Source organism: Vipera berus (assembly GCF_964194415.1).
Source record: "Vipera berus genome assembly, chromosome: 1".
In the NCBI taxonomy this organism is placed as follows: Eukaryota; Metazoa; Chordata; class Lepidosauria; order Squamata; family Viperidae; genus Vipera; species Vipera berus.
The window spans coordinates 143,166,447-143,192,763 of record NC_138202.1 but is presented as its reverse complement, the minus strand read 5'-3'; the positions used below and the strand labels follow the sequence as shown (position 1 = coordinate 143,192,763).

Sequence of the window (26,317 nt, the reverse complement as noted above, 5' to 3'; positions counted from 1 at the left end):
ACGGTATTAAGGCTTAGCCACTGATGTGTCCCTATAGAGGTTATGTTTTTCTTGTGGGGAGATGGGTGGGAGGGAAAGAGTGAAGGGTGACACTTTTGAACAGGCTTGTAGACAGTAAACACTACTTTCCTTGTTTCTTAGGATCCTCTTTGCAAGCTCGGTGCTTAACCTGACTGAACTGGTCGCCCTTCGGCCTGACCTTGGCAAATTGAAAAAGATCCTTTACTTCCATGAGAACCAATTGACATATCCTGTGCAGAAATGTCAGGAAAGGGACTTCCAATATGGATATAACCAGATTCTTTCATGGTAGGTATATCTTGTACCCTCTTGTGGTTAATTATTCTATCTTTTAAGGCACTTTTCATTCAACATTTATAGAATCCTAATCCTTTTCAAGGGATTACAGAGATAAAGAGGAATGGACCAATATATTATCAAAATACCAGGAGAATCTACTTTCTACAATCAGATCATAGAGAGGGAAACATACCTAGATGCTATTGCGAGAATCATGTCGTACCCCAACAAATTGCACTAATTTTCAGTATGTACCTTCCTTGTAATACAGACAAGATGTTTTTGCTTTGAAAGCACTTAACAAAGGGGTAGTTAATCAACACTGGCTTAACAATACTTTTTATTGCATACAACTGAAATTAAAATAGGATAGTTCAAGGAAGCAAACAGAAATTAAAATACCCTCCAGCAGCGATATTTAGGGGGAGAGGGTAGTAAATCTACCAGATAAATCCTTACATTTCTTTCATTGTGCATTCACAATTTGTGCAGTGATAAAACACCCAGACATTTAAAACACTGTGATTCTTTATATTGTTACTTTAAAACAAACATATTTCTTGAATATAAGTTAATGAAATAAAGTAATAACATTTTCACTGGAAAACCTTATGATCAGGCCAAGTTTTGGATACCTAAATTAAAATTGGAAAGCCAAATTTGCTTGAATATAAAATTCATTCATTCATTCATTTATATCCTGCTTTTATTATATTCACAAACAACTCAAAGGAGCAAACATATCCAACACACTTTCCTCCTCCTATTTTTCCCACAACAACCTTCTTGCTCCATTTCACCTATTTTTATTAAGAGAATTATTGTAAATGTAGATTGAACATTTTAAGGCTAGATATACTGTATAGTATCTGTATCTTTGCCTTGCAACTCAACTGAAAGACGAGCAATGATCCCATGTAGCTAATTTTTTTTTGCAGTGTGCATTCTTTTTTTTATATAAAATATTTCAGTTTTGAGATAGATGTATTTGCTTTGCCTTAAAACTGTGCCTAAAAGTAAATAGCAGTTGATGTAAAATCGTGCTCAACTCAATTTAGTAAATATACCAGTAGATAGTTCTCACTTAAAAATGACAACTGGGACCAGCATCTCCAGTGCAGTTGTTAAGCAAGGCATTACGAGACCATGACGGACTTGCAACATTGTAAGTCTTAACACGGTGGTTACTTCAGGTTGTTAGGCAAGGCATCAGGTGACTGCAACCTGCAGTTTTGCTGCCAGCTTCCCCGTTGACTGCTTGTCAGAAACTATCTGTGACGCATGCAAATGGTGATCACATGACTTACACATCACAGGATTACGGAACTGTGATGGTCATAAATACCTGTTGGATGTAAAGTGCCTGAATCTTGATAATGTGTGAGGGCTGGTTATAAGTTCCTTTTTTGGATTTTCATGATTACTGTAAACAACAATCTAATCAAGGAACTACCAAGAGGAAAACCACACTCCCAGCAACACTGACAGGGAAAGCCACTGTTGTCAACAGAGAGCAAGCTGCCCTCCCTTCTAGTGCTGCTGATGTTGCCTAGTTTGTTAATGAAAAATCTGCAAGAAAACAGTCACCAGGGACCAGGGACCCCATAGTTCAACTCTTAGCTGTAGTTCAATTCTGAGCTGTAAATATTTCCTTCTATTGGCATCCACAGTTCCCTCATATATTTCATATATCCCTTCTCGTTAGGCCTATTGTTGTACTAGCATTCCATCAACTCCAGGTTCTCTTGTCTTGTCCATGTATAGTTAGTTCCAATAGCCCACTTAATGTCAATTTGTTCTGGTTCCCCAGCATTTGGTCTGGACCCTGTTAACCTGGCCAATGTCCAGATCAGTGTGACTATTTCAGTTCAGGTCACTTTTACATTTGTGGTAGGCAGGTGAAGCTTTAGGAGTGTCTCTAGGACCCCCTACGGGTTATGGAGATGCCAGCTGGGATTTGAACCCTGGTCTCCTGCATCATAGGCACTGCTCTTATCACTAAGCTATCCAGCCATTCTAATTTTGTGATTTTAAAAGCAACATATTAAAAGCGCTCTATGTGGAAGAAATGTGTAAGTGGAGAAAAGAATGGCAGAAGTACAGGACTAGAAGTAACCACCTCCTCCCATCAGTAATTTGTTAGTAATTCATAGATATTGAAGTAGTAAATATATATAAATATATTTTTGTTCAGCTTGGAGATATTTATGATTGCTGTAAATTCACACTGTTTCTTAGGAAAGTTGCGTTTGAGAATCCTATCCCTTGTTTGAAGTCACAAGTTGATACAGTGAACTCCGTATAGACAAGAAATATATGTGATATTCTGAACATACTAGGTATGGACTAACCAGAGCATCATGCACAGAAGAGGGGAAACACACTTGTATTCTTTTGTTAATCCTTCCGTGCAAGAATTAATGAAAGCTTTCATGGCATAATATTTGCACTTTACCATAAGAAACATGGACAAGATGAAGCTGTAATATGCCATCTCTGTCAGGTGATTAATGTATTTTGAAAGCAAATTCTGGCTGCTGGGAATTACACATCAGCTGGGCGTACAGCAAAATCACTTGGAGGAAGGAAAAAACTTGGTATCTCTAAGGAATCCTGGTTTCCGAGTCTCATCGGCAGTGGGAAACCAGACTTTGTAATATGACAGTCTTTAGGGAATGGGCCCAAATTGAGGGATCTATCTTATTCCTAAGTGAAAGAGCAGCTTTACACCAAACTAATTAAATTCTATGCATTATTGATTGTTGATCATTTTCTCCCTCTTTTATTAGTTTGGTTGCTGACTTTGTGGTGTTCAACTCTGCCTACAATATGGAGTCCTTTCTAACATCAATTGGGAAATTTATGAAGTTGATTCCTGATCACAGGCCTAAACATCTGGAAAAGCTAATCAGGCCAAAATGCCAAGTCCTTTACTTTCCAATAAAGTTCCCAGATGTGAGTAGGTTAGTACCTTTCTAGTATCTTCTCTAACTTGGGTCATGTATTACCTGTGCTACATTTCATCGTTATCGTGATCATAGTAACCAAAGGAACATATTTCATGCCAAAATATTTTTCGAGACAGAACTGAGTACAAAAAGTATCGAGCCAGGGCACTTTGTAAGCAAGCAGTCATAGAGATGGAGAAAAAGGAAAGAAATTAGAGTGAAAATAGAAAAGACAGCTAGTAGAAATATATATATATATATATATATATATATATATATATATATATATACATTTAGAGAAAGCATATGGTAAGTGAATAGGCTTAATTTATGGAAAGTTTGTGTGAAGAATGTTGTTTGCTGAATACTGTATGAATGATAAATGCAGAAAGTAAAGTAAATGCATGGATATAAATGGAATGCTTACTAAATGTTTACATTGATGAGAGACTAAAAGAAGGTTATAAAATGACCCTTCATTGTTTAATGTATGTATAGCCAAATGTTTAAGGAAAGCTTATGGTGATATTGAGATATGTTGATTAGATATATGTATTTTTGAGCACAAATGATGTCATGTTAGCTGAGAATTTGAATATTGGATGTTAAATAGGCTACATATAATAATGCAAAGGGTTAAAAATAATATATCAAGGATAAATTGAGTAAGTAAAAGAATTTGTTTATCTTGGTAGAAAAATATATTTACAAAGGATGGAGAAATGGATGCAGAAATTTTAAAAGGTTCAAATGCTGGTAGAAAAGTAATGGGTATTAGATGATCTGTTCTGAGAATGAATATCAAAACAAGCAAAATTGGTTGCTTATAAAAGCTGCTTTTGTTTACTTAGATACATGTAGCTGAAAGTGGGATATAAAAGGATATATAAGGAATATATAAAGGGAATTGAATGGATTTGGAAAGGATTACTTGAGAAATGTACAGGGAAGGAGGAAATAAGGCCAGGAATAACTGGGTGGCAATGAAAGTTGATTCATTCATTGACTAGTAAAAAAAATGCAGTGAGGCAGATTGGTCATATATAGAGAGAATAAATATAGAAGGAATATATGAAAGAAGAGTGAATTAAGGAAGAAGAAGGAAATGAACTAGACAATCGATTGAATAGAGTTGGTAGGATTCTTAAAAAGAGAGACGTGAGCAGTTTAAGGAAACAAAGATAGGTTACAGAGATCAAAAAGTATTAAAAGTTACACTGAATGATGTCTATGTAAATTAAGTTTGGTCATATTTATTTTTTCCCTATCATTGCATATGTTTAATTTTTTTGCTTACTAATTCTTGAGATCTTTTGGTCCTTTGCATAACATTGATTTCTCAAAAGACAGTAGTATCATAGGTATGTATGTATGTATGTATGTATATATTCCTACTTTGCCAATGTTGCTCGTGTGTGTGTGTGTGTGTGTGTGTGTGTGTGTGTGTGTGTGTGTGAGAGAGAGAGAGAGAGAGAGAGAGAGAGGGGGGGGGGGGAGGATTGGATGGATGGATGAATGTGAGGCGAAAATTGGAGTCCTAGCAGACAAACTTTTCAGATACAGGGTTGAAAAATCACTTCCAACAGAATATGACGGGAAAGACCTTTCCAGAATCAGGAGATACAAGGACACAGTGTTAGGAATGTCAAATTACTTAATTAACACCTTATCTAATGACACTGAACAGTTCCTTTGTGGAATGCTAGTGGAAGGGAGAACTGCACAACCTTAAGGATTACTTCACGCCTCCCACATACATCTATCTGTATTTTGAGGTCATTTTTTTTCCATGCACCCCATCCTGTGAAACAGTAGGAAGATCCCTGGAGAAGGAAAAACCCATCTTTTATCAATATGCCCACATCTTCCCCTGCCAACTACTTTCATGTCTTCTCTGATACTTGCAGCAATATTTCTATTATTATAGGCTTTAAAAATGAGTCATTTGTTATATTCCGGATCATGTATAATTTTCATACTGCTTTTATATATTCGCGGTTTTTAAAATCTTTCTTTGTGCTGTTTTTTCTATGCTTTCTACTATTATAGTAAACTATCCAGACAATTTATTTGAATAATAGGACATCCATTTTAGTGGAAGAATGCATAAACAAATATTTGGTTTGTTGGCCCAATAATCTGACTTAGTCATATTTTAATGTACTAGTTACTAGTTTGGGAATGACTATGTTGGAGGTATGGTGAGTTAATTTGCTATATATTCATATAATTTTGAAGACTATACAAAAAGATAAGGGTTTTTAGCAGCTACATTAGAGAATTGTTGATATTTATATATGCAGAATATATAAAAAGAATGTACATAGAGATTGGCCTGGTTGAATACACGCCGGGTTTTTTTTTAAATATAGGCATTGTACAATACTCTGAATAATGTGTTTCAAAAAAACAAATTCAATTTCTTAAACATATATTTTGCACAAGCTTTCATTCATTAAGTTTGAAAATAAATTGTGGCATACCTTCTGATGTATTTTATATATTGTATTGTTAAAATATATATTTTAAAAAAAACGCAAACTATTTACTGCTTGTAATAAACACTAACAGAGCAATCCATGCATAAAGTTATGCATTTTAGTTTCAGTTTTTAGTTACAGTGGCCGCTATTTATTTTTCTAATAAGATCTTCTGTTAAATAAATGTTGAATGCACCTATGGCAATGGAATGCAGTTTATTAATTTAGTCTGTGTTACTCTAGTAAAAGCAAGCTGAATAGAAATGGAGAGAAAAAGGTTAAGAAATATCAGGGCCAAACTTAGATTCATAAAGCAAGCTTTTTGCCCAGAGTGTTTTTCAAGTTATTTTCAAATGGTAATTTGCTTTATCCAAACCAAACTCATACAGTGTAAGTAAGTGATTATTTGCATGAGTGACAGTCATTTGAATGCCTGCAGTCTTTTAAAAATGCATAAGTTTGCAGTGATGTCGAGGGCGGGCTTGAGAACAAAATAACCAAGGTGATTTCCCCCCCCCCCCTTTTCTCTGCTTACTTTGACCTCCTTTTTACTTGTTGTTACTTCCTTTAATATGATTTATACAAGGCGGTAATACTTTTAGGGATGTAACTAAGATTTGTAAAAGTAAGCTTCATTTTAAGTTAACGTCATGATTCTGTTGTAAAATAAAGATATATTAATGTAGGATATTTGGCCTAGAACGAGGTCATATCACAAGAGCAAGTAGGTAGCAATTTAGATTGAAAAAGAAGAAAATGAATTTATTTGTAGTGTCTCTTAACCAAAGATACAAAAGCATCTTCTTACAAGAATACATAACTAGGTTAATTGGGACAGAGTTAGAGGAGAGCTACTCCGATTTCTAAGTATAATGTGTATGTGTGTACCGTATCTTCTTTCAAAGTAAATAGCAGTATCAAGTAATCTTTGCTTTTTGGTGTGTTTCTGACTGTAAACAACAACTGCACATAATTGTTCCCTTCAGTTTCCGGTTAGTCTTACTTCTCTGATCAACTGATAAAATAAAAATAACTAAAACATTAAAAGGTCCTAATACAAATAAATCAGAACAGCAAGGACCCAAGTGCAACCTAAATAGCTATGTTAACATTGCAATATGTAAGTAAAACAGGAAAAGCCAAGAATACAAACAAACAAACAAACTTTCGCATTGAAAATATGTTCCAGGGAAGAATAGGTTCTGGGAGAGATAAAAGATTCAAGCAGCCATTGTGTAAACAGCCAGCTGCAGATGTCTCATAATAACAAGTGCAGAATACCATCTCGCTGGTGGTACATGTGAGAAGAAGACTCAAGACATCTCCACCCTATCATACCCTAAAAGATAGTGGCTCTAAACTTTGTTTCTGCAATTTATATGCTGCTCAGTTCCCAAAGGGCTACTGAGAATCGTTCAACTTGCTAGAGATTTCGTCTCACTATTCCTGTCATCTTGCTAAAGAGAAATCTGTGAGGATCATGTTTGGGGGAAAAACAAGCTGGCAACCCACACTCAGTCTCAATGTGTACTTCAACTTTGTCCACCTAACTTTCTCCCCCATTTTTGGCCACCCTGGATTCTACTGCCACCCCCATCTGACTATCACTGCCTTCTACCTTATGCTGCTGATGAGGCACACCCAACCAAGGCAGCTGCTGGCCTTTTGCAAAACTTCACGACCACAGTATCTTGTAAGGCCTCTGCAAGGCCTCCACAATGCTTCATGAGGCCTTTGTGATGCATCCATGACACCTAACAGAGGCCTTGTGAAAGGTCAGTAACTACCTGGGCTGTGCACTCCTCAGCAGCAGAAGGAAGAAGACTACAAGGGGGCAGCTGGAGGTGGCAGAGAGGTGGAGGGCAGCCAAAAGGGTAGAGATGGGCGGGCACATAAATGGGTAGGAGAGCTGAAGTGGAAGTGAGTGCAGCAAGGCAGTGGAGCCCCATCTCTTCCTGGTCCCCTCCCTCAGGAAGAGGCAGTGAGACGGAGCTGACAAAAGAAGTATGAGTTGTCGTGTTTTTTTCCTAATGACCACAAGCAGGACTACTGGGACCGTGATTGCTAAACAGTACGATCATGTGATGTTTCATTTAATGACTGCTTTGCTTAGGGATAGAAATTCTAGTTGCTATTATAGTCATTAAGCAAGGACTACCAACAGAAGTAAACGGGAAATATGGATTATCAATACGTTTCTGCTAATACAGTTTTCTGCAGAGTCAAGGACAGGTGGGTAACACTAAGTTGGCAGTGGAGAATTGCATTGCCGTATATCTTTTGGTTTTAAACTTGTAGATACTAGCAGACTTCATACTTTTTTGGAGTTTTTTTCCCCCCACCCCACAATTGTCTCAGTTCAGCTGAATGTTTGGTATTTCGTAAGATTAAAGGTTAGGGTTGCCCATTGTGAAAATAAATCTTGATTTATTTCCATTTAGTTTTGTACGTTTTAACAAACTACTCTAGACAATCTTCAATTTTTGTTACATTTAGCCCAGGGATGGTCAAGGGTGACAGGCTACAAAATTTTGGGTGACGCAATATCTAACAAGTGTCGTCAAAAGCATTCCCCAGTCTGACATGATTTTCAAAAGCTGCTGAGCCCACAAAAGAACGGGGTGTGCTCTTGTGTCACCTCCAGAGCCTCTGAAAAGCGGAGGGGACGTGCTTCCACGCGGTTTTTGGAGGTAGCAGAGGCTGCGGAAGAGCATTCTCCAAAACTGGTTCAAGAATGAATGTTCTGTGTGACCAGGAGCAGCTTTGGGTAGGCCGCAGGGGCCTGTCAACAGAAAGGGAGCCGCACCTGAAAGTAAGTGGTGAGTGGCAGATCCTGTGGAGCGCTGGGCCATAGGGATAATCACACCATTCCCTAAGGATTGTACACCTTGGGGAACAACTCAAGGTGCCATTTTTGAGTCCCAGTGTTAGTGCTAGTGAACTGAATTGAGAGCCAGAACCCTCTACTTCAGGCCTCAGCCTAAGTGCTGCTGCCAATGCCACTGGTGAAGGTGGCCTAGATGTGGAGGGAGATAGAGAATTGTTTCTCTTTTGTTTGGGGAGGGTGGGACGTGCCAGTAGGCATAGGGAGGATGGGAGGACAAGTTAGGCATTGTCCGAATTTTTGCCAGGCCAAACCCAAAAGGTTCACCATCACTGATTAACCCATGTTGGCTAGGGTAAATTTACAGAGCTGATGTCAGTATCTCAGAGTGGCATATTATTGTCACTTCTAGGTACAAATAATATTAGTCAGACTCATGTTTTAAACCTGTAATGCCATTGGCTTACGTGTATATAGGGATTTTAATATGTGAAGCATGCCTTTATCCAAATGCTTGATTCATACAAATGGTCAGATCTGTGTCTGTGGCCTGTTGCTGGATTTTAAGGGGATGGCAGTTGTTCAATGGATGGTCTATAAACCAGTTGAACAAATTGTTATATCCCAGTCGAATCACTGCGCTGAGACAACATTTTTCATCTGCAATTTGCCATTATTTAGAACCCAGGACTTGCTCAAGATTTTATCCAGCGGTTAGCTGACATCAGTGACAATTTGCCTCCTCAGCGATTGCCATGCTATCCCCTGGGAGCAAGGGTGTCAAACTCACAACGTCACGTGACGTGTCGCGACGTATCGCCACTTCTTCCCCATTGCCGGCAATGCGGTGGGCGCGTTTTTGGGGTGACGCATCCGGCCCGGGGGCTGGCCGTTTGACACCCCTGCCTTAGAGAAAGTAGCTCTTTTACATGGACATCTGTCAAAGAAGAAACGAAACCCTCCCTTTTCCTGTCAGTTCCTTAACAGTTAAATCTTATGTCCGAGAACATTTAAAACCATGACAGCACAAATAACAGATAAAAAACAACAGATGGGAAGACTAGGGGTAAAGATAATGAAAACTCCTTTCATCTGTATAACTTGTTAGTTTTGTATGTCATGTGTGCTTTAGATTCTGAAATACTGAAAGGACAAGAACTCTTCAAACGTGCTTCTTTTTGATACTGCAAAATGCTACAAATAGTTTTTCCCCCCTCCTCCTGAAGTGATAATAGAACAGATAACTGAGAAAGTAAACTTCAGTTTTATATGAGCTTGACATAAGAACATCCTACTTCTGAGTAGTGAAAAGTGCTTAGAGAGCAGCTGTCTTAATTGAAGCAGCCGATCAACCCGTGAACTAAAAGTTGGGCACACAATGTAGCATATGTGGGAAAATCCAGGTGCAGAGACATCATGTTGGCATATGATGCCATTGACAAACTGAACATTTTTATACAAGTGAAAATGCAGAGAGATCAATGATGTCATGAAAACGACATCCTCTATCATGAAAATCATAAAATGAGTTTGCCTGACAGTTCTGAAGACCATTCCAGCTCCTGTCTCCTCTGTTGTGTCTTTCATGTATCTCACGCTGCTTTCTGAGGCAGACACAGACAGTACAATTGCAAGTTCATGCTCCTCTCCTCTATTGTTTATACAGGTGATCCTTTGTTTGGCAGCTGCCTTGTTTATCAGCTAGGTAATTTGCAGTGACAATCATGATGAAAAAGTAACTTTACAACCAATCCCTTCATTTAGGACCATTGCAGGTCTCTAAAGCAAAGGAAAGATCATAAACACAGTCATGGTTTCATTCAGCAGCTGCTTCGTTTAATGGCCCAAGTTGCTGGTCCCAGTTGTGATTGCTAAATGAGGACTACCTATAGTACCATGATTCATTGGTGTTCCTTTAAAAGGTGTCCGGTCTCCTTCACATCAAGCATGACTGCTATGGACTTCATGGAGATGTGCCTCCTCACATACTTTCCTTGCAACAGTACAGTGGATGATTGTCATCATCTGTTTCTGCAATGCAGTCAAAATGTGTGCATAACTCAAACTTAAGTCCTTTTGCATGTGTGTTGTTTCACTGTGCACAAGTTCTGTGTTGACAAAATTTTGGCTTGTTGTAAATGTAGGTACAAGATATGCTCTGGAGGTCTCTCATCTATGAATTTATCAGACTGCTTAGCCCAAAAGAAGATCAGCCAATTGTTGCCACCTACTGAGACTAAAAGATTTTGGAGAAAGAAGCCTTTTTCTTTCTTTTTAGTAGTTTGGCCAAAATAATAGCTTTAATCTCTTTTCTTTAACCAACTTTATTCATTCAGATGAAGGTCTAACTAGAGCTGTTCTCCAGTTCTGTACTATAGTGCAGTTGGATTCTACATGCAGCCTATTTAATTTTATTAGTTGTGTTCTTGTCATGTTGCATACAGTGGATTCCCATAAAAGTTACATTTTGTATTTAGAGAAAAATTTCTCTTTGAGAGTTAAGGTCTTGTAAAACATTCTCGTTCTACAGCATGAACGAATTATTGTCCTCTGAGGCATTAAAAAGTGAAGTGTACTGAAGAAAAGATTTTTTCATTAAAATGCAGTTTATATTGATAAAACAGATTACTAGCATTTGGTGAAACGGGAGACTTGGATCTGCCTTTATTGCTAATTTGCCAGTAGGCTTATTTTGGCAGGAGGAGTAGAATATAATATATACCAGGACCAATCATTATGCAGTACCTGTTACTTATGTATCTGATTTAAATTGAGGTTCAGTGAAATAGTTGAGGGGGTGGAGGACTACATCATCCTTGCTCTGTTTGCTTCTTGAAGTAGCAGAATGTGGTAACCAAGAATATTTGAAAAGAAAAGCTGTTGTGATATCAGTTTTGGCACGGTCATTTATCAATCAGTATTTTAAACATTGACAAGTGGTAATTTAATGGGGAATGACCCTGTTGGCAGGAAGCTGCAATGACAGATGATGCAAACTTATTTTTCACTAGGGGCTGTACTAACTTTTTACCTTTCTCGGCATTAAAGCTCATATTTTCCGAGTCTCAGATGTGAGATGGCACCAAGGGCAAAACCTATGGCAGAAAGCCCACAACCACCATTATCTCACTTTAAAGTGGTTAATTCTTGATTTTCACATTACCCTGAGTTTGGAACAAAAAGAAAAGTCCTGATGGTTTGATAACTACTTCAAGAACGTGGAATTTATATGCTATATTAAAAAGTTCCTTCTGTCATTGGTTCTTGTTGGATGCCCGAAGAGTACTTTCTTGGCAAGAATCCCTTCAATACATGCCAGATGAATATAAAGATGGTGGTGTTAGCCTTTCAGGAGAGCCTAGGATAAGAAATAGGTACCTCACGAAATATCAGGAATTCTATTTCAATACTGTAGGATATATTAACAGAACCTTGAAAACCTTTCCAAGTTTTTCTGTCCCATCTTATACTAAACACAATCGAGGCAGAGTTGTTTTGAATTTCTTTTTCATGCTTCCTTCCATCTCTGTACTGTGTAACCTCGTCTTTAAGTCTCTCTTTCACGGGCTGCTCCTTCTTCTCATTAATGGCTGCCTTGTATCCTCCCCATGGTCAGCCTGAAATTCCTTTATAGGTGGGAGAGAAAGGTCTTTCTACTAGATTCTGGAAAAGAAACATCAAGAAAATCATACAGAGCCTTCCAGGTCACGGTTCAATTGCCCAAGATATTCTGTAGATGGTTCTTATATACCAGTGGTGGCGAACCTATGGCACGGGTGCCAGAGGCAGCACTCAGAGCCCTCTCTGTGGGCACCCGCGCCATACCCCAGAGGTGGCAACTGTCCCTCTTCAACCAGCCGCCTGCTAACTTGCTGAGGTCCCACGTGGCCGGATGCATCCCAGCACGGCTGGTTTCCCTCCCCCACCATCCCGTCCTTCCTGGCCTCACATGCTCTCCTTTTCCCAGGCACGACCCACTGCATCGCCTCCTCAGCTGTCGGTCGGCCAGCTCAGAGGTGGCTTCTTTGAACTGCTGGCGACGGGCTGCGGAGCCCCAGAGTGTGCCGGTCGAGGGGCCGGCAGGCTGTGGCTACTGACGGACACCGTCGGCCCCCATGCACTCGCTGGCTTCTGTGTGCAAGGGCCGATGGTGTCAGGCAGCAACCGCCCCAGCCCTTGCCTTGCCCCATGGCAATGGCACCCCTGCCCTGCCTCACCTCACCCCGCAGGACAAGCATCCTGCCTACCGCCCCACCTGCCAGAGACCCCCTGGATCTTCTCCATCCCTGTCCACCCCCCACAGGTGTCCCTCCCCACGAGCAACATTGAGGTGACCATGCCCACCTTCACCACACCCACCCAATCTGCCATGAGCACCACAGCCATGCCCACCCAGTGGGCCACACCCACCTGGCACCCAGCGATAAATAAGTGGGTTTTCGGTTGCAGTTTGGGCACTCGGTCTCTAAAAGGTTCGCCATCACTGTTATATACCCTTTCCCACTAGGGATGCAATCCATTTAATTCCCGTTTCCCTTTGCCTTCACCTCCCTTCTCTTCCTCTGAGGCGACCTCAGCCAGTTTGAGTAGGGAGGCTATCAGCCAGTGTGATAGGAGTTGTTTCTTTTCTCATTATTACCTGTTCTCCATGAGATTACTTGGCATGGAGAGAGGGGAGAGGGAGGGAGGGTGGGTGGGTGGGTTCAGTTGTTCTTGAAATACAGATGGTCCTTGAGTTATGACCACAATTGATCCCAAAAAATGTGTTGCTAAGTGAGACCGTTGTGACGTGAATCACTGTAGTTGATTAGTTAATGTTGTTACTAACAACACCGTTGTTAAGTGAATCGGGCTTCCTCATCGACTTTGCTTGTCGGAACGTAGCAAAAGGCGATCACATGACCCCGGAACAGTGTAACTGTCATAAATATGAACCAGTTGCCAAGCGGCTGAATTTTGATCAGGTGACGAGGGGGATGCTGCAGTTGTCAAGTGTGAAAAACAGTTTCGTGTTGTAACTTTGAACAGTCACTAAATGAACTGTTGTAAGTCGAGGACTATCTGTAGTGCATTAGTCACTGGTAGCCTTCAGCAAGCTGGACTCATCTAGATGTTTGCATTTTGACTTTCAGAATTTCAGATCAGCCTGACTGTTGTTGACAATGCTGGGAATTGACATCTATACATCTTAAGGGATAGTTGTTCTACTTAGTGGGTCTGATCAATCAAATGAGCATTTTTCTTATTTAATAATAGTTCTGTGCAGTGCTATGAGAAGTCATTTCATTTTTAGTCTTCAACTTTAAGCTTTCTTTTTGGATCCAATTGGCTAAAGGACATGGTTCAGGATTTTAATTTAATTCTGCTGCAGTTTGAGGATTTGTGTATGTTTGCTCTTTTAATGTTTAATGTAACCCACCATGAGCTTTTTTTGTCCAATCTCAGAAGTCATTTTTGAACTTCGTTAAAAAAAACACACCACGGCATTTTGGCGTTAGGGATGCTATCCGTATCATGGTTACAGATAAAAATATAATTTTTGTTGCTTTACTGTTTCTACCTTAATTACTACTTATCTCTAATTCACCATTTGCTTTGCCCTTTCTGAGATATCAGCATGGATAGTTATCTGGCAACCATTTAAACTTTAAAATCTCTGTGGGTGGCATTTTTTCCTCACTGCTGACAACTGAATTTTGCAAAAGAAAGTTGAGTTAACCGTAAGCATACTGAAATGTACTTTTCTGAAACATGGACATAGGTGATAAGAATGAGAGCATTTGAAAATATTAACCTTATTTTGGTTCCCAGATGGAAATTTAACTCGGGTGGGTGGGTGGGGGGAATCTTGCTCCTTTTGAGGTGAACCCAAGCAGTGTTTGTGTATTAGCTGTTTTGTTTCCTGTATCCTAAACTGTAGTTTTGCAATTAGTAACAATGAAAATGAATATTTACATTGACAATATAGTAACAAGACAAGTAACTTAACAGGAAGACTGTTGAGCAAGCTTCAAACCATTGGCAACTTACAAAAGTTACTTCCCATCTTTCCTGGTGCTCAATACTTTTGGGGCAGAAGTCAACAGACACCAAAATCTGTATTTTTATTGGCAGACTTTTCTATAATTCTGCATGCAGCTGCCCAATATAACTTGGATGGTGCTGCCGCCATTGGTTTGCAAATAAATCTCTGCATCTGCTAGGTTTTTGGAGGAATAATGGCTATCCAATCCAAAGGTAAAGGTAAAGGTTCCCCCGCACATGCGTGCTAGTTGTTTCCGACTCTAGGGGGCGGTGCCGTTTCATCTCCGTTTCAAAGCCGAAGAGCCAGCGCTTGTCCGAGGACGTCTCCGTGGTCATGACTAGATGCCAAAGGCACACGGAACGCTGTTACCTTCCCATCGTAGTGGTCCCTATTTTTCTACTTGCATTTTTACGTGCTTTCGAACTGCTAGGTTGGCAGAAGCTGGGACGAGTAACAGGCGCTCACTCTGTTATGCGGCACTCGGGATTCGACCCGCCAAACTGCCGACCTTCTAATCGACAAGCTCAGCGTCCTAACCCACTGAGCTACCGCATCCCAATCCAATACTGGTTCAGTCAAAAAACAGTATCATTTACAATGGCAACAAGTATACTGTTAGAAAACCTGAAGGACCAGGTTATATCAAATTGCCATGGAGAAAATCTGTCCTTGTAGATGCTGACTGTTGTCACTGACTTAAACATAATCAATCAGTCAGTCAGATAATTAAACATTGTTGAATTTTGATTAGAAATGATGTATATTGGAAAGTGAAAAAAGGAAAAATGAAGAAGGCAGGTAGGCAGGAAGGGTATTGCTAGGAACTCTTCATGTCATCTTGTGATTGCTTTTATAAGCACATGTTTTATGCTTGTTCTTCATAATGGTATGTGTTAGGGAAACCAACATGTGGGGCTGTGTACACACACAGCACACACATGTATATAGTAAACCGATGCATGGGCATGTGTACACACAACACACATAGGTATATGGTACGATTGTGATGGCTGTATGTCTCATCACTTATTTATAGAAATGTTTATACTTTCAGGACTTTAGGTAGTGAGTTTTATGAAAGAGTCCATTTCATGAAATGTCATGAATTCCAATCCAGATAAATTTATCACAGGACACCTCTTAATTCTTACGGTTCCATAAAATTCTGTTCTTGCAATTTTTGTTTTAATTTTATACTTTACTCTCTCCCCCCCCACCACCACCTTTTTATATTTTTATAAATAACTCAATGTCTCCTCCTGTTTCTCCACAGCAACAACCCGTGAAGTGGGTTGGGCTGAGAGAGAGTGGGTATTCCAAAATCATTCAACTGGCTTTCATGTCAAAGGCAGAATTACTGTAATTCCCAGTCTCTTGGTTTCTAGCCTGGTGCTTTAATCACTAGAACAAACTAACTGTTAACCCTTTGGGAATTCCTAAGAGGCGATTTATGTCTTTGGCCTCTAAAGTATGACCTCCAACAGTCAATATCCCCTCTTTCCCTCATGTAGGAAAAGCTTTATACTAATGTTCTAGAATAGCATTTCCCAGCTAATAACATCCCTACACTTATATTAGGCGATGATGTCCGTATGGCCTATTTTTTTTCTATGCAGCATGGCCATCCAGATATCTGATGGAAGGTATCACCTAGAGAACTTTGTTCTCAACATTTTAACAATTTTGTCTCTTTATTGTGAAGGAGTTGTACAGATTAAGTTGCGGGCTTCTTGTTGAACCACGATCCTTGTACAGCTTATTGTGCTGCAGTTTTTACAGAGAACACTAAATAGATATTAGTTGGCAAAAGCACATTACATAGACCTTCTGGTCTTTTTTTCTGAGACAGAAGCCCTAATTGCCTCTTTAATTTTCAGCAAACTGCTCACCTTTGAAGTCCCTGAACTAACTTTGCTGTTTACTACTTAAAAAAAAATAGTGGGCCCCTTTTTCATGTTTGTTGCGCAATGACATTTTTCTGTATATTTATCTTCATCATTCCTTTTTGTGTGTGTATCGTGATCCTTGTAGACCTGTATATAATATACATGAAAAGGGCAACTTGTAAGCTTCTGTGAGATACCTAGATTTGTAACGTTGATGGGAATTTTATAGATATCATTTTTCCATTTAGTTACTCAAAAAGATTTGTTAGTTGTTCCATCATGGTTTAAAGTAAACTAAGCATTGTTTTCCTCTGATTTTAGGTTTTTATTATTACTACCCTGAGATCATACAAAATATCTTCCTTGATGTTTTAATTATATTTTGATATTTGCATTTTACAGCTTATATCTTCTGCACTCTTTTAAAAATTGTGCTAGATTTCAACAAGTTATTAATGTATTTGTGTTTCAGCCATAGTCTAAAAAAATACAGTTGTTTATTTTAACAATTATTCTAAGGATTATTTTTCATTGCTGTGGAAAAATAAGTGCATATTAGGAACACACGGCTCTTTTGGGGGCCAAACTTAGGAAGACGCTGTGGAGTGATTTTATCCAGGCGATATTTGTTGTTCTCCTGGCCCACCCAGATGCATGAAATGGAGGATAATTCCAATTATTTCAGTTGACAATGGAGGAAAATAAATTATGCCCTGATAGAACAAACCCTCCTTCTCTTGAATAACTCTTATACTGAAGGAGCTTTTCATCAAAGCTTGCTCTTGCTCAGATGCCTTATGTCTCTGATGTCTTTTATGCTATTAGTTAATGGGATGTAGATTATTCCTATTGATTTATTCAGCTGTGTTTTGAGCCCAAGAAGAAAGTTATTTGCCCCTCTTTTAGTAAACCAGCCCACTATACTCTTACCTGGTTATCAGATACTTGGGTGAGAATGTGGAAGAAACGGCAGCTATCTCCTTATTAGAAAACACCCAGAAAACAAAGATTATTAGGTAGAAATTGGTCCCATTCTCTTTTTCTTCTCACCCAGGGGTGCACAACGGAACCTGCTTGACATACGTCTGCTTCTGCCTGCCAAAAGTAGCCCAGCTATGCAGTCATTTGTCCATACCTATCCCAGCAACTTATTATTCTTCAAGCATCACTTCATTTTGGCTTGCAGTAAGTCCTGTTCAGTCATTGTGCTGCAGTGGAATGTTTAAAGCTGAAATGGGCATCGGAATCTGTTTGTTTGCAGCAGATGATTTGCCTAAGCTTTGATGCACAGTCACTTTCTGACATTTGTGTATTTCAGCAGTGAACAATGTAAACTCATTTTCCGAGCACTTTGATTACTTGCACATAGCAGAGCCCATGGCATGTGACAGAGAAGAGCACTCTATCCACTAATCAGATAGCTATGCTTCAAGCGTATTTACACAAAATAATGAAAACAGCTGTTAGATACCTTTAAACTTGAGTGTGTTTTGTTATTAATCTACTAGCCTGTACACATGACACTATAATTCTTTGCTCACTCAAGTTGCCTTTAATGACACAGTAATAAAACAGAGAGGGATGAAAGTAATGGAATTGTAGAATGTAATGCCTCAATTGTTCTACAGTGTCTTCCTTTTTGCCAAAATAAACCACAATTAGGTCCATATGGTGTTTTTGAAGTTTTCAAGCAATGACCCTAATAAAAAGTAATGAATTTCTGACAAAAGAAAGCGTGGTGTTCTTTTAAGCAGATATCTTTGCTATTCATCTAGATATGATGGCAGACTGATACGCTAATAGAAGAAGAAAGATTCAGTGGGCCTGTTACAAGGACTTTCATTTTCAGTTTATTTTATATGAAATTTCATATGAAAAGGTAGAAACGTGTTGTGATGTATTAATTATGCTACCCTTTTAATCAGAGCTAGTATTTTCAGAAATGTGTTCGTTCGTTCTTTCTTTTTAATTTATTTCTAGCAGAACATGAAACTTCTGAGGAAAGAGGTGAAGTTATATTTGCTTTTTAAAAAAAAACACAGTGACAAGTTTTCCTGAATATAGTTTTTTTTAAAGGTTAATTCTCCTTTCCTCTTCAAACCCTAAAACTCTTTGTGCTCCTGTAAATACCTAAAACATTGGGAAAATATTATGAGAATAACATAATAGTCTATTAGGTGTGTAGATATAACATCCTTATAACTTATAACTCAGCCTTCAACAAAACCAGCATAGTATGTTTCATAATTCAACTCTAGAAAAAGGAATGTTATGATTAAAGTGCATCTGAGCATGTGTTGAGTAACTTTCCTGTAATTGGGTATTCCTCGTCCATATTCATATTTGGTGTTATTGGGAAAGATGTCCTAGTTCGATTAAGGTTTCCAGCAGCTTTACTAGTTAAGTTTTCCACATAGCCAAGTATTGAATCATTGCTTGTATAATAAAGCCTGTTTGTCTACATGTATGTATGTATGAAAATTCAGCAATGCAATAATGTAAAATCAGAACAACATTAAATTTGGAATACAATTAAAAATGAATGGGAAAATAGTTTTGTAATTTTGGCCTGCTGGTCTATATCTGATAACTATCAGGAAGGGCTTTATTTTGATACCTTGGAACTTCTAGTACTCTTGATATTTTCCCCCAAAAGGTGGTGGCTCAGATCTGTTGAGAGTATCTGGCAGATACTGATTAGAGAAGAACACCTGTTTTTCAAATTCCTCTTGGCATTTTTGAACTGCAGTCTAAATTTGTAAATTCTGTTGTTTTCCCTACCTCTTGTTAGTATATCAACATTAGGTCACTGGAAAGTATTGTGTTGTATCTCTTCTGGTTTTCACCATATTGTTTGATTCCTCTTTAAGGCTAATTTTCTGGTTGTTATAGCATACACAATTGCTAGAACATATTGTGAAACATAAAGAAATTAATCTCACCTGCAAGATAATTAATTGGCCAGATAAAAACAAATCAGTACAATTACTTGCAAGATCCACAGTTATTTGTTGACTTGTCCTTTATTACCATGTAAAAAGTCCTTGTGGGTTACCTCTGTCAACATAGGGCCTGACTGCAAATTCTGACTTGGAAGAATTTGAAATTGAAGTTCTATCACATCAGAAGGATACCAGATAGGAAAAAAAATGGTTTAAAATATACAGTATCATTAATGTCACTGATTACTTTCAGTTTTTAATTAACAATGGTCTCAAAATGCCACAAAATTTAAATTTAAGCAAGAATGGCTCCATATATCACACACAACAGTGAAAGCTTAGATACTTACACTACCGTTTCTAAAGAAAAAAAATACATAAAAGGCCTTAAACAGAAATCAGAAACTATTCCTAAAGCTTATAAATGTATCAACTACAACAATCAGTTAGGGCATAGTAAATGGGAAGAGTATGATTTGTAACAAAGTAATTTCTTAGTGAGGGATTTTATTGATTTTTTTTCCTCTTTTTTTGCTTGTATGTCAGTACATTTTTTTTCTATATTCGCTTTTTGAATAATAAAATGTAAAAATAGCAGCGGTTTAAAAGGGAATGCAGTTAGCAAAATATCATATTAAAATTTAGAAACACTATGCAGAACAGTGTATTTTCATGTGGGCAATAAAGAACGAAAGTATGCGTGAAAGCTTTGAAGGAAATACAACTATTATGAAATGAATCCAGGTTCTGTACTGGAGATTTATGAGATGTAATCCTTCCTTTCTGCATAAATAGAAAATAGCATTATGTCTATCTAATCTAATTTCATTTTACCCATAGAAATTGGGGGGGGAAGCTGTTTTGATTATAATAGTTTGAGCTTTAATAGCTTTTTTTAAAATCTAAATGTCAGCAAACCTAGGCAAATCAGAAGGGAAACACAACCAGATGAGCTAATTCTGCTTTATTGTCAGGTTACATTAACAGAAACTTACAAGTCTGAAAATACAAGTCTCATACCGTCATTTTGAACAGTCTGATGCGCTAGAGCAGATCCTACTGAAGTTTCTTTGCTCCCCCTTTTATCTGATTGTTCTCTAAGCCGTATCTTTCTCCTTGTCTGCCAAGGTGATTCCTACATACAGTATTTCAGTGTAACAACACATGATAAGTAAATCGATTAATATGATGTGGTAGATAATAAGAGATTAATATTACCATTCAAGTCATCAAGATGTTTAATTTTTGTAGCACAATATAAAGATCTTGCATTAAAAACAAACTGGTCCCACACAAGGAATCAAGGCCACCCAGAACAATGAATATAGAAAGCCATATAAATTGAAATAATAAATAAAATAAATTGCTATCATGTCTTTTTTTCTGCTCAAAAATTGTAGAGATGTTTCAAAATCATAGACATTACTTAATGAGCCGAGACGCTGCAAACACAGCTATTTCTCAGAGATAATCTTTTCGTTCCACTTTTAATCTCTGCAAAAGATCTTCAGGTATAACTGAATCATACTTGTGCCCATCCTAGAATGAATCAACAAAGCCACAAGCACAAGAGAGCTATTCTGCCCAAATATCTGAGGGTTCCTTCTAGTTGGCTGCATGAGGCATTTATTTGGGTCTTTCTCTTATGTATTCAAGCTACAAGCCTCTTCTCTTAGCCACAGGAGGTATTCCTCATCAGCATTAGGATGTGTCATTTGAATTCACTATTGGAACAGGATAGAAGAAATGAGAGTTGCATTTTTACATGACACAGCTTTCATTTTTTGCTGATTTTCTTATTATAACATAGAAAGTGGATCAAACATGGTCGTTGTGTGTGATTTTTAACATCTCCATAACACGAGGTATAACAGAACCTTTACAAATGGAAAATTAGAACAGCTCAAGGTATACCTTTGCTGTGGGGAAATCCCTTTGGTTTTGAAATCATGCCCCCAGGTTGAGGTTCCTGAGTCACTGGGGATTTCCACTCGGCTTCTTGGTATGGCCAAAGAGATACCATCCTCGGGGATTACCACTTAATGCTGGGGATTCCCACAGGTATAGATGGCCAAGAAGTCCCTGAAATTTACCCAATGTGTCTGGGGGGGGGTGTCAGGTACTAGTAGGGATTTTTTTTTTACCCTGCACTTGGGCTGTACGGGAATAGTACATCTCAAGATGTTGTAAAAAAAAAAAAACTGTAGTCAAAGGTAGAAACTCATCAGAAGGTGCCACCAAATCTGCTCCATTATTGAGACATGGAGTGCAACGTTTTTTGTAGAAGTTCCACAATCAAAATACGGGAAATAATGTTAGAAAACCAAAACCTATTTTGAAATGAATAGAAATGCTAAAATTCAAAATAGCTTAATGCCATTAGTGCTGTTACATTTTAAAATGTTATTACTGTAGCTGTTATTTTCAATAGAGTCCTTGAATTCTTTCTTTGCTTACTTATGGGGGTGGAAGGGGTATCGTATTTATTAATTCTACTTTGCTACTGCATGGATGTTTCTTGCGATTTGATTGTTGTTTTCTTGACAACATGATTCTAGTTAACCAGGGAACATGCTGTTAATAAGGTAGCATTACATATGGCCAATCACGTGTAAGACAGAATCATCGTATCATTATAGTAAGAACAACGCCATTTGCCTTCAATCTGCATTGTGTACCTGATGTTGCCAGATAGCTAAACTCAGTTAACTGTGTAAGAGTGTAATATTGGTAGTTCAATGTAAGGATGGGAAGAATTGCCCTCACTTAAAGACAGCGTCAGCTGTATTTTCAAAGCTTTCAAACTTCTGAAAAAGGGAAGTGTTTTTAATCATTCAAAGGTGTCTAGATGGAAATATTTTTTGTCACTAAATATTCTAATATAATATCTTTTTTTTTTTTAAAAAAAAAAGCTTTTTAACTGGTGTCTTGGTTTTAATTTGTATCATCCTTGAATTGCATAAAGAGTGCCTAAATAATAATTCACTGCATTTCATTTATAGAAGCTTATAGTAGTCCACCACTTTAGCTAGATACACTGTTTAAACATTCTCATTCCTCTCTTTGTATTAATTATGTTACTTCTATTGAAATCATTTATTTATATGTCTGCTACATCAGGCAGACTTCCCAATCATATCTTATCACCATCTAATTCTGGCTTCAGTGCGAGATAAATTCCATATCACTGAGTTTTCCCATCTGTGATAGTAGAAAAGCTTTTTGGTGGTATCAGTGAAATCTGGACTGCAACTGGCTATGTTGAGTACGTACTGAAGAATACAAGTTTTTTCTTGCCAAAGCTGATCTGAGCTTAACAGTTGTGTTCTGAAAGAAAGAAAGAAAGAAAAACACAGCTAAAATGTTGCTTCTATGATTTTATATTCTGTTAATTTCTAGGATTCCCCATGTAGCACACAAAGCTGTTAATCAATGCCCGAGTATATCCAAGACACTGCACGATAATTAAATGAAATCACTATACATTTTGGGGTGAAAAGGGATCTTAAAAGCCATTGTTCCCCTCCAATTTTTGTCATTCCCTGTATTTATAAATAACAGGTTTAGCGAGAAATATATACAGCTCTCAACATTTAGAAATATTTTTTTTAAAGTACCTTGTTAAAAATGTTGCTTGGTATCTAGAAACAAGAGCTGCATGCCTTGAATATAATTCATTGTACTTTTAATTGTGTAATTTGGTCCGGTAATTAGAGTGCTACTTTTAAACAATAGCTTAAATGAGACAAGTTTAAGAAAACATTAGTTGTACTAAGATTTGGAGATATAAGCTAGTGGTAGAGGTTAAATTCTCAATAATATGACCTCATACAGCAGCATTTTAGTAAATTGGTACATAAACATCTGCTCGAGGAATTCAGAAATGACATCATAAAGAATGTATGCAAAGTTTTAACTGAAAAAGAGCGATGCTGCAATACTCCATGTCTTTGCAATCTGAATTAATTTTTTATGTTTGAATAGAATCCTCCTGTCCACGTGCCGGCTCAACAAAGCATTTAAGCTGTAATGCCCTTTCACTGTACCTAAACATTTTCCCTAGGTCATTGAGTAAGACAATACTTACAGTAATACAGTATGTGTGATATGTAATTATCTTGACAATAATTTAGTTTTTGTAAACAGTTTTATCATAAAACACCCATAAGAGGCAAGATGAATTTGATTCATTTTGTGTGTAGAGCATGTGAATCATTTAATAGACCATTACATCTACTATATTAGACTCCATTCTTTTTTTTTTCTTCAGAGCCTTTCATTATAAGACTGACTTTAATGGAAAGAAGTTTAACCTTCCCTCCCAAATAGACTGAACTCCATAATAGTGTAAACATTCTCATTATAAAATAAAATCCCCTTCCTCAAGGGCAGCACCTTAATTATGTTGCAGAACAGTTCTTTGAAACTACAAAAAGATGCTTTCTCCTGTTCGTGGTCATTTTTTAAAAAAAATCCTTTCCCCCTTTATTAAAGCTGGTCAATCATACTTCTAAAACCCGTAACCTGGTAAAATAAATCATGTTTGATTCATTGTTAATTTTGGAGTTTATTTTAATCACGCTGGCAAAGAAGTCATCAGTAAAATTGCTGTTGATTTATAAATAAGATAATTAGAGGCTTTGCTCCTAAGTACTGTTCACTGGTGTTGTGGCTGATTTTATTGCATAGTCAAACCCCTTCATTCAATTTTAAAATTGCCTTTTCAATGAACTGCACTAGGAGCATGCTAAAGTGTGTCACTATTAATACCTTAGCTCTCCTATTTCATTGTCCAGTTAATAAATGCACAATTAGTTCCTTAATAAAGGGGTCAAGGAGTTTTGTTAGTTTTTAAGTGAGCTGAAGCCAAACATTTCAAAGAGACTTACTCTTATGAAAGCTACTGGGTATTAATGATGCAGCCCTTAAGCTGCGTACTATCTATCTTGAAGCATTCATAAATGTACTTGCCCTAGAATAATTCCTGTTGGATTCTTTAGAATAGGCTTGAGGGTTGTACCATAAAATATTTGCAAAAGGTATAAAAGTTAACCCATATTGTAATATGTTTGCTTACTGCTATCTGTAATTAAAGCCACTATGTCCTGTTCAATAAAGCAGACTGGAAAAAAAAATTCCAGGCTTTAACATTATCTATAAATCCATCTTTTGCCTACACAATTAGGGCATTTAAGTTCCATTTTACCATTCACAGTCTTTTAGGATGAACTGAAATCATTGATGCCTTGAGCCATAAAAACTATTTCTTGACTTAAAAATGCCAGAAATAATCTCAGAGCAGCCTGTAGCTCATTTGTTACCTGCATGTAAGCATTCCACAGTTCCGTGTTAATCTGATACCTCATAGTAATTACATCTACATTTTTACTAAGTGCTGGGAATTCATTGAATTTAGGAGCAAATCATGCATACAGGTAAGTCTTATGATTATATGTTCCTTCATGTGTTTCACATGCAATCCTATCAACCTCTACCGCTTTGATTCCAACTGTTGGACAACTCCCATTAATTTTTTGCAAGCATTTTTCTCCTTTTTCAGAATGTGAATTCTTTTCGTGATAGAAGTATGAAAGGCAAAAACCCCAAACAAAACAAAACAAAAAGAATCTTTGCTTTTGCAGTCTTAAAGAAAGTGTGTGTGTGCGTTTGTGTGTGTGTGTATGTGCGCGTGTGTGTCCCTTTGTAACAGAAGGAATGTTTCTTATGTTTGTGCCTTCAGACAGTTGGCACACTTTTCATCTCAGCAGCTGCTTTCTCTTAAAGTGCAGTAGAGTGTAGGACTGTAGTGACATTAGCATTAATACTTCACATTCTGCTATCATATGCTGTCACTGTGAAATATGGATTTAGGTTACATGTGTTTGCAGACTTTGTACTGCTGAATTATGAAAGCTGACTCAGTTGAAGAATTGTGTTGTATTCAGAGACTGTGAACTGAACAATAAATGAATGCAGTAAGGAGACTTAGAGTAATCATAGTTGTTGCCATCCTATCCCTTGCTGCCTTACACCCCACCCCATCCCGCCGACACACACACAAACACACACACACTTTGTTTCCCTGATATGTTTCTGTTTTCAGAGTTTGGAGAAAAGTACCTTTTGGTTAGCAGCTAAATAATGTTTTACACCGTGGAATTCAGTTGTTAGTTAACCAGCTTTTTGGTTGCATTTCTAAAAATAGGAAGTGACTGTGGAATTAATATTTCTATAGTCTTGGTTACACAGAAGTGTAACAGGATTGCGTATGGGGCTAATATGGCTTGTTGGGCAGGTATAAGTTTTTAAATCTCATTGATTTGAGTCAGTACCTAATCATGGAAAGTTATTTTAAAATCCAATTTTATTGAATAATCTTAGATTCAGATGCATTCCCTTGACTACGTAACACCCCCAGCTGTACAGCCCTTTTGTCTAACTTTGCTTTTCCCCCCTCCTAATTCTCCTTAAAAAGGATCCATCCAATGCATTATGCATTTTGGGGAGTTACTAAGAACTACTTTACATTTGTGTTTCCTGCATTGATTAATCAACACAGCTATCTTACATAAAAATGATGTTTGTTTGTATTTATGTACTCCATATGGAGGTTACTAGTCACCACACCTCAAAGATTCTGAGATGCATTGAATAATTTTTTTAAAAGGTTATATTTTGAAACTATTGTAACAAGCAATAATCCGAGTCATTAGAGTGCAAAGATTGAGGAGGAATCCATCCACTGTTTGTCATTTGATTAAACTTGAGAACAAAGAAATATTAGAACATATTGTAGTAATTCTAGCACAAACCAAGATAGAGATGATTTCAATATGGAAAAAGGGATGAAATTAAGTGTTTCCTGATTATCAGCAATATCTGCATCTTGCTTGCTGTTAGTGAAACTAGAGA

General features: G+C 37.7%; 1 protein-coding gene across 1 annotated transcript in view; it reads left to right on the top strand.

Moving 5' to 3' along the window:
- Positions 1–26,317, top strand: part of GTDC1 (glycosyltransferase like domain containing 1) — a 258,670-nt gene that overhangs the window by 122,540 nt on the left and 109,813 nt on the right. The window contains exons 5-6 of the mRNA XM_081328161.1: positions 142–309; positions 3,090–3,263. Coding sequence (XP_081184287.1) covers positions 142–309; positions 3,090–3,263 — 342 coding nt within the window. The remainder of the gene's footprint in view (positions 1–141; positions 310–3,089; positions 3,264–26,317) is intronic.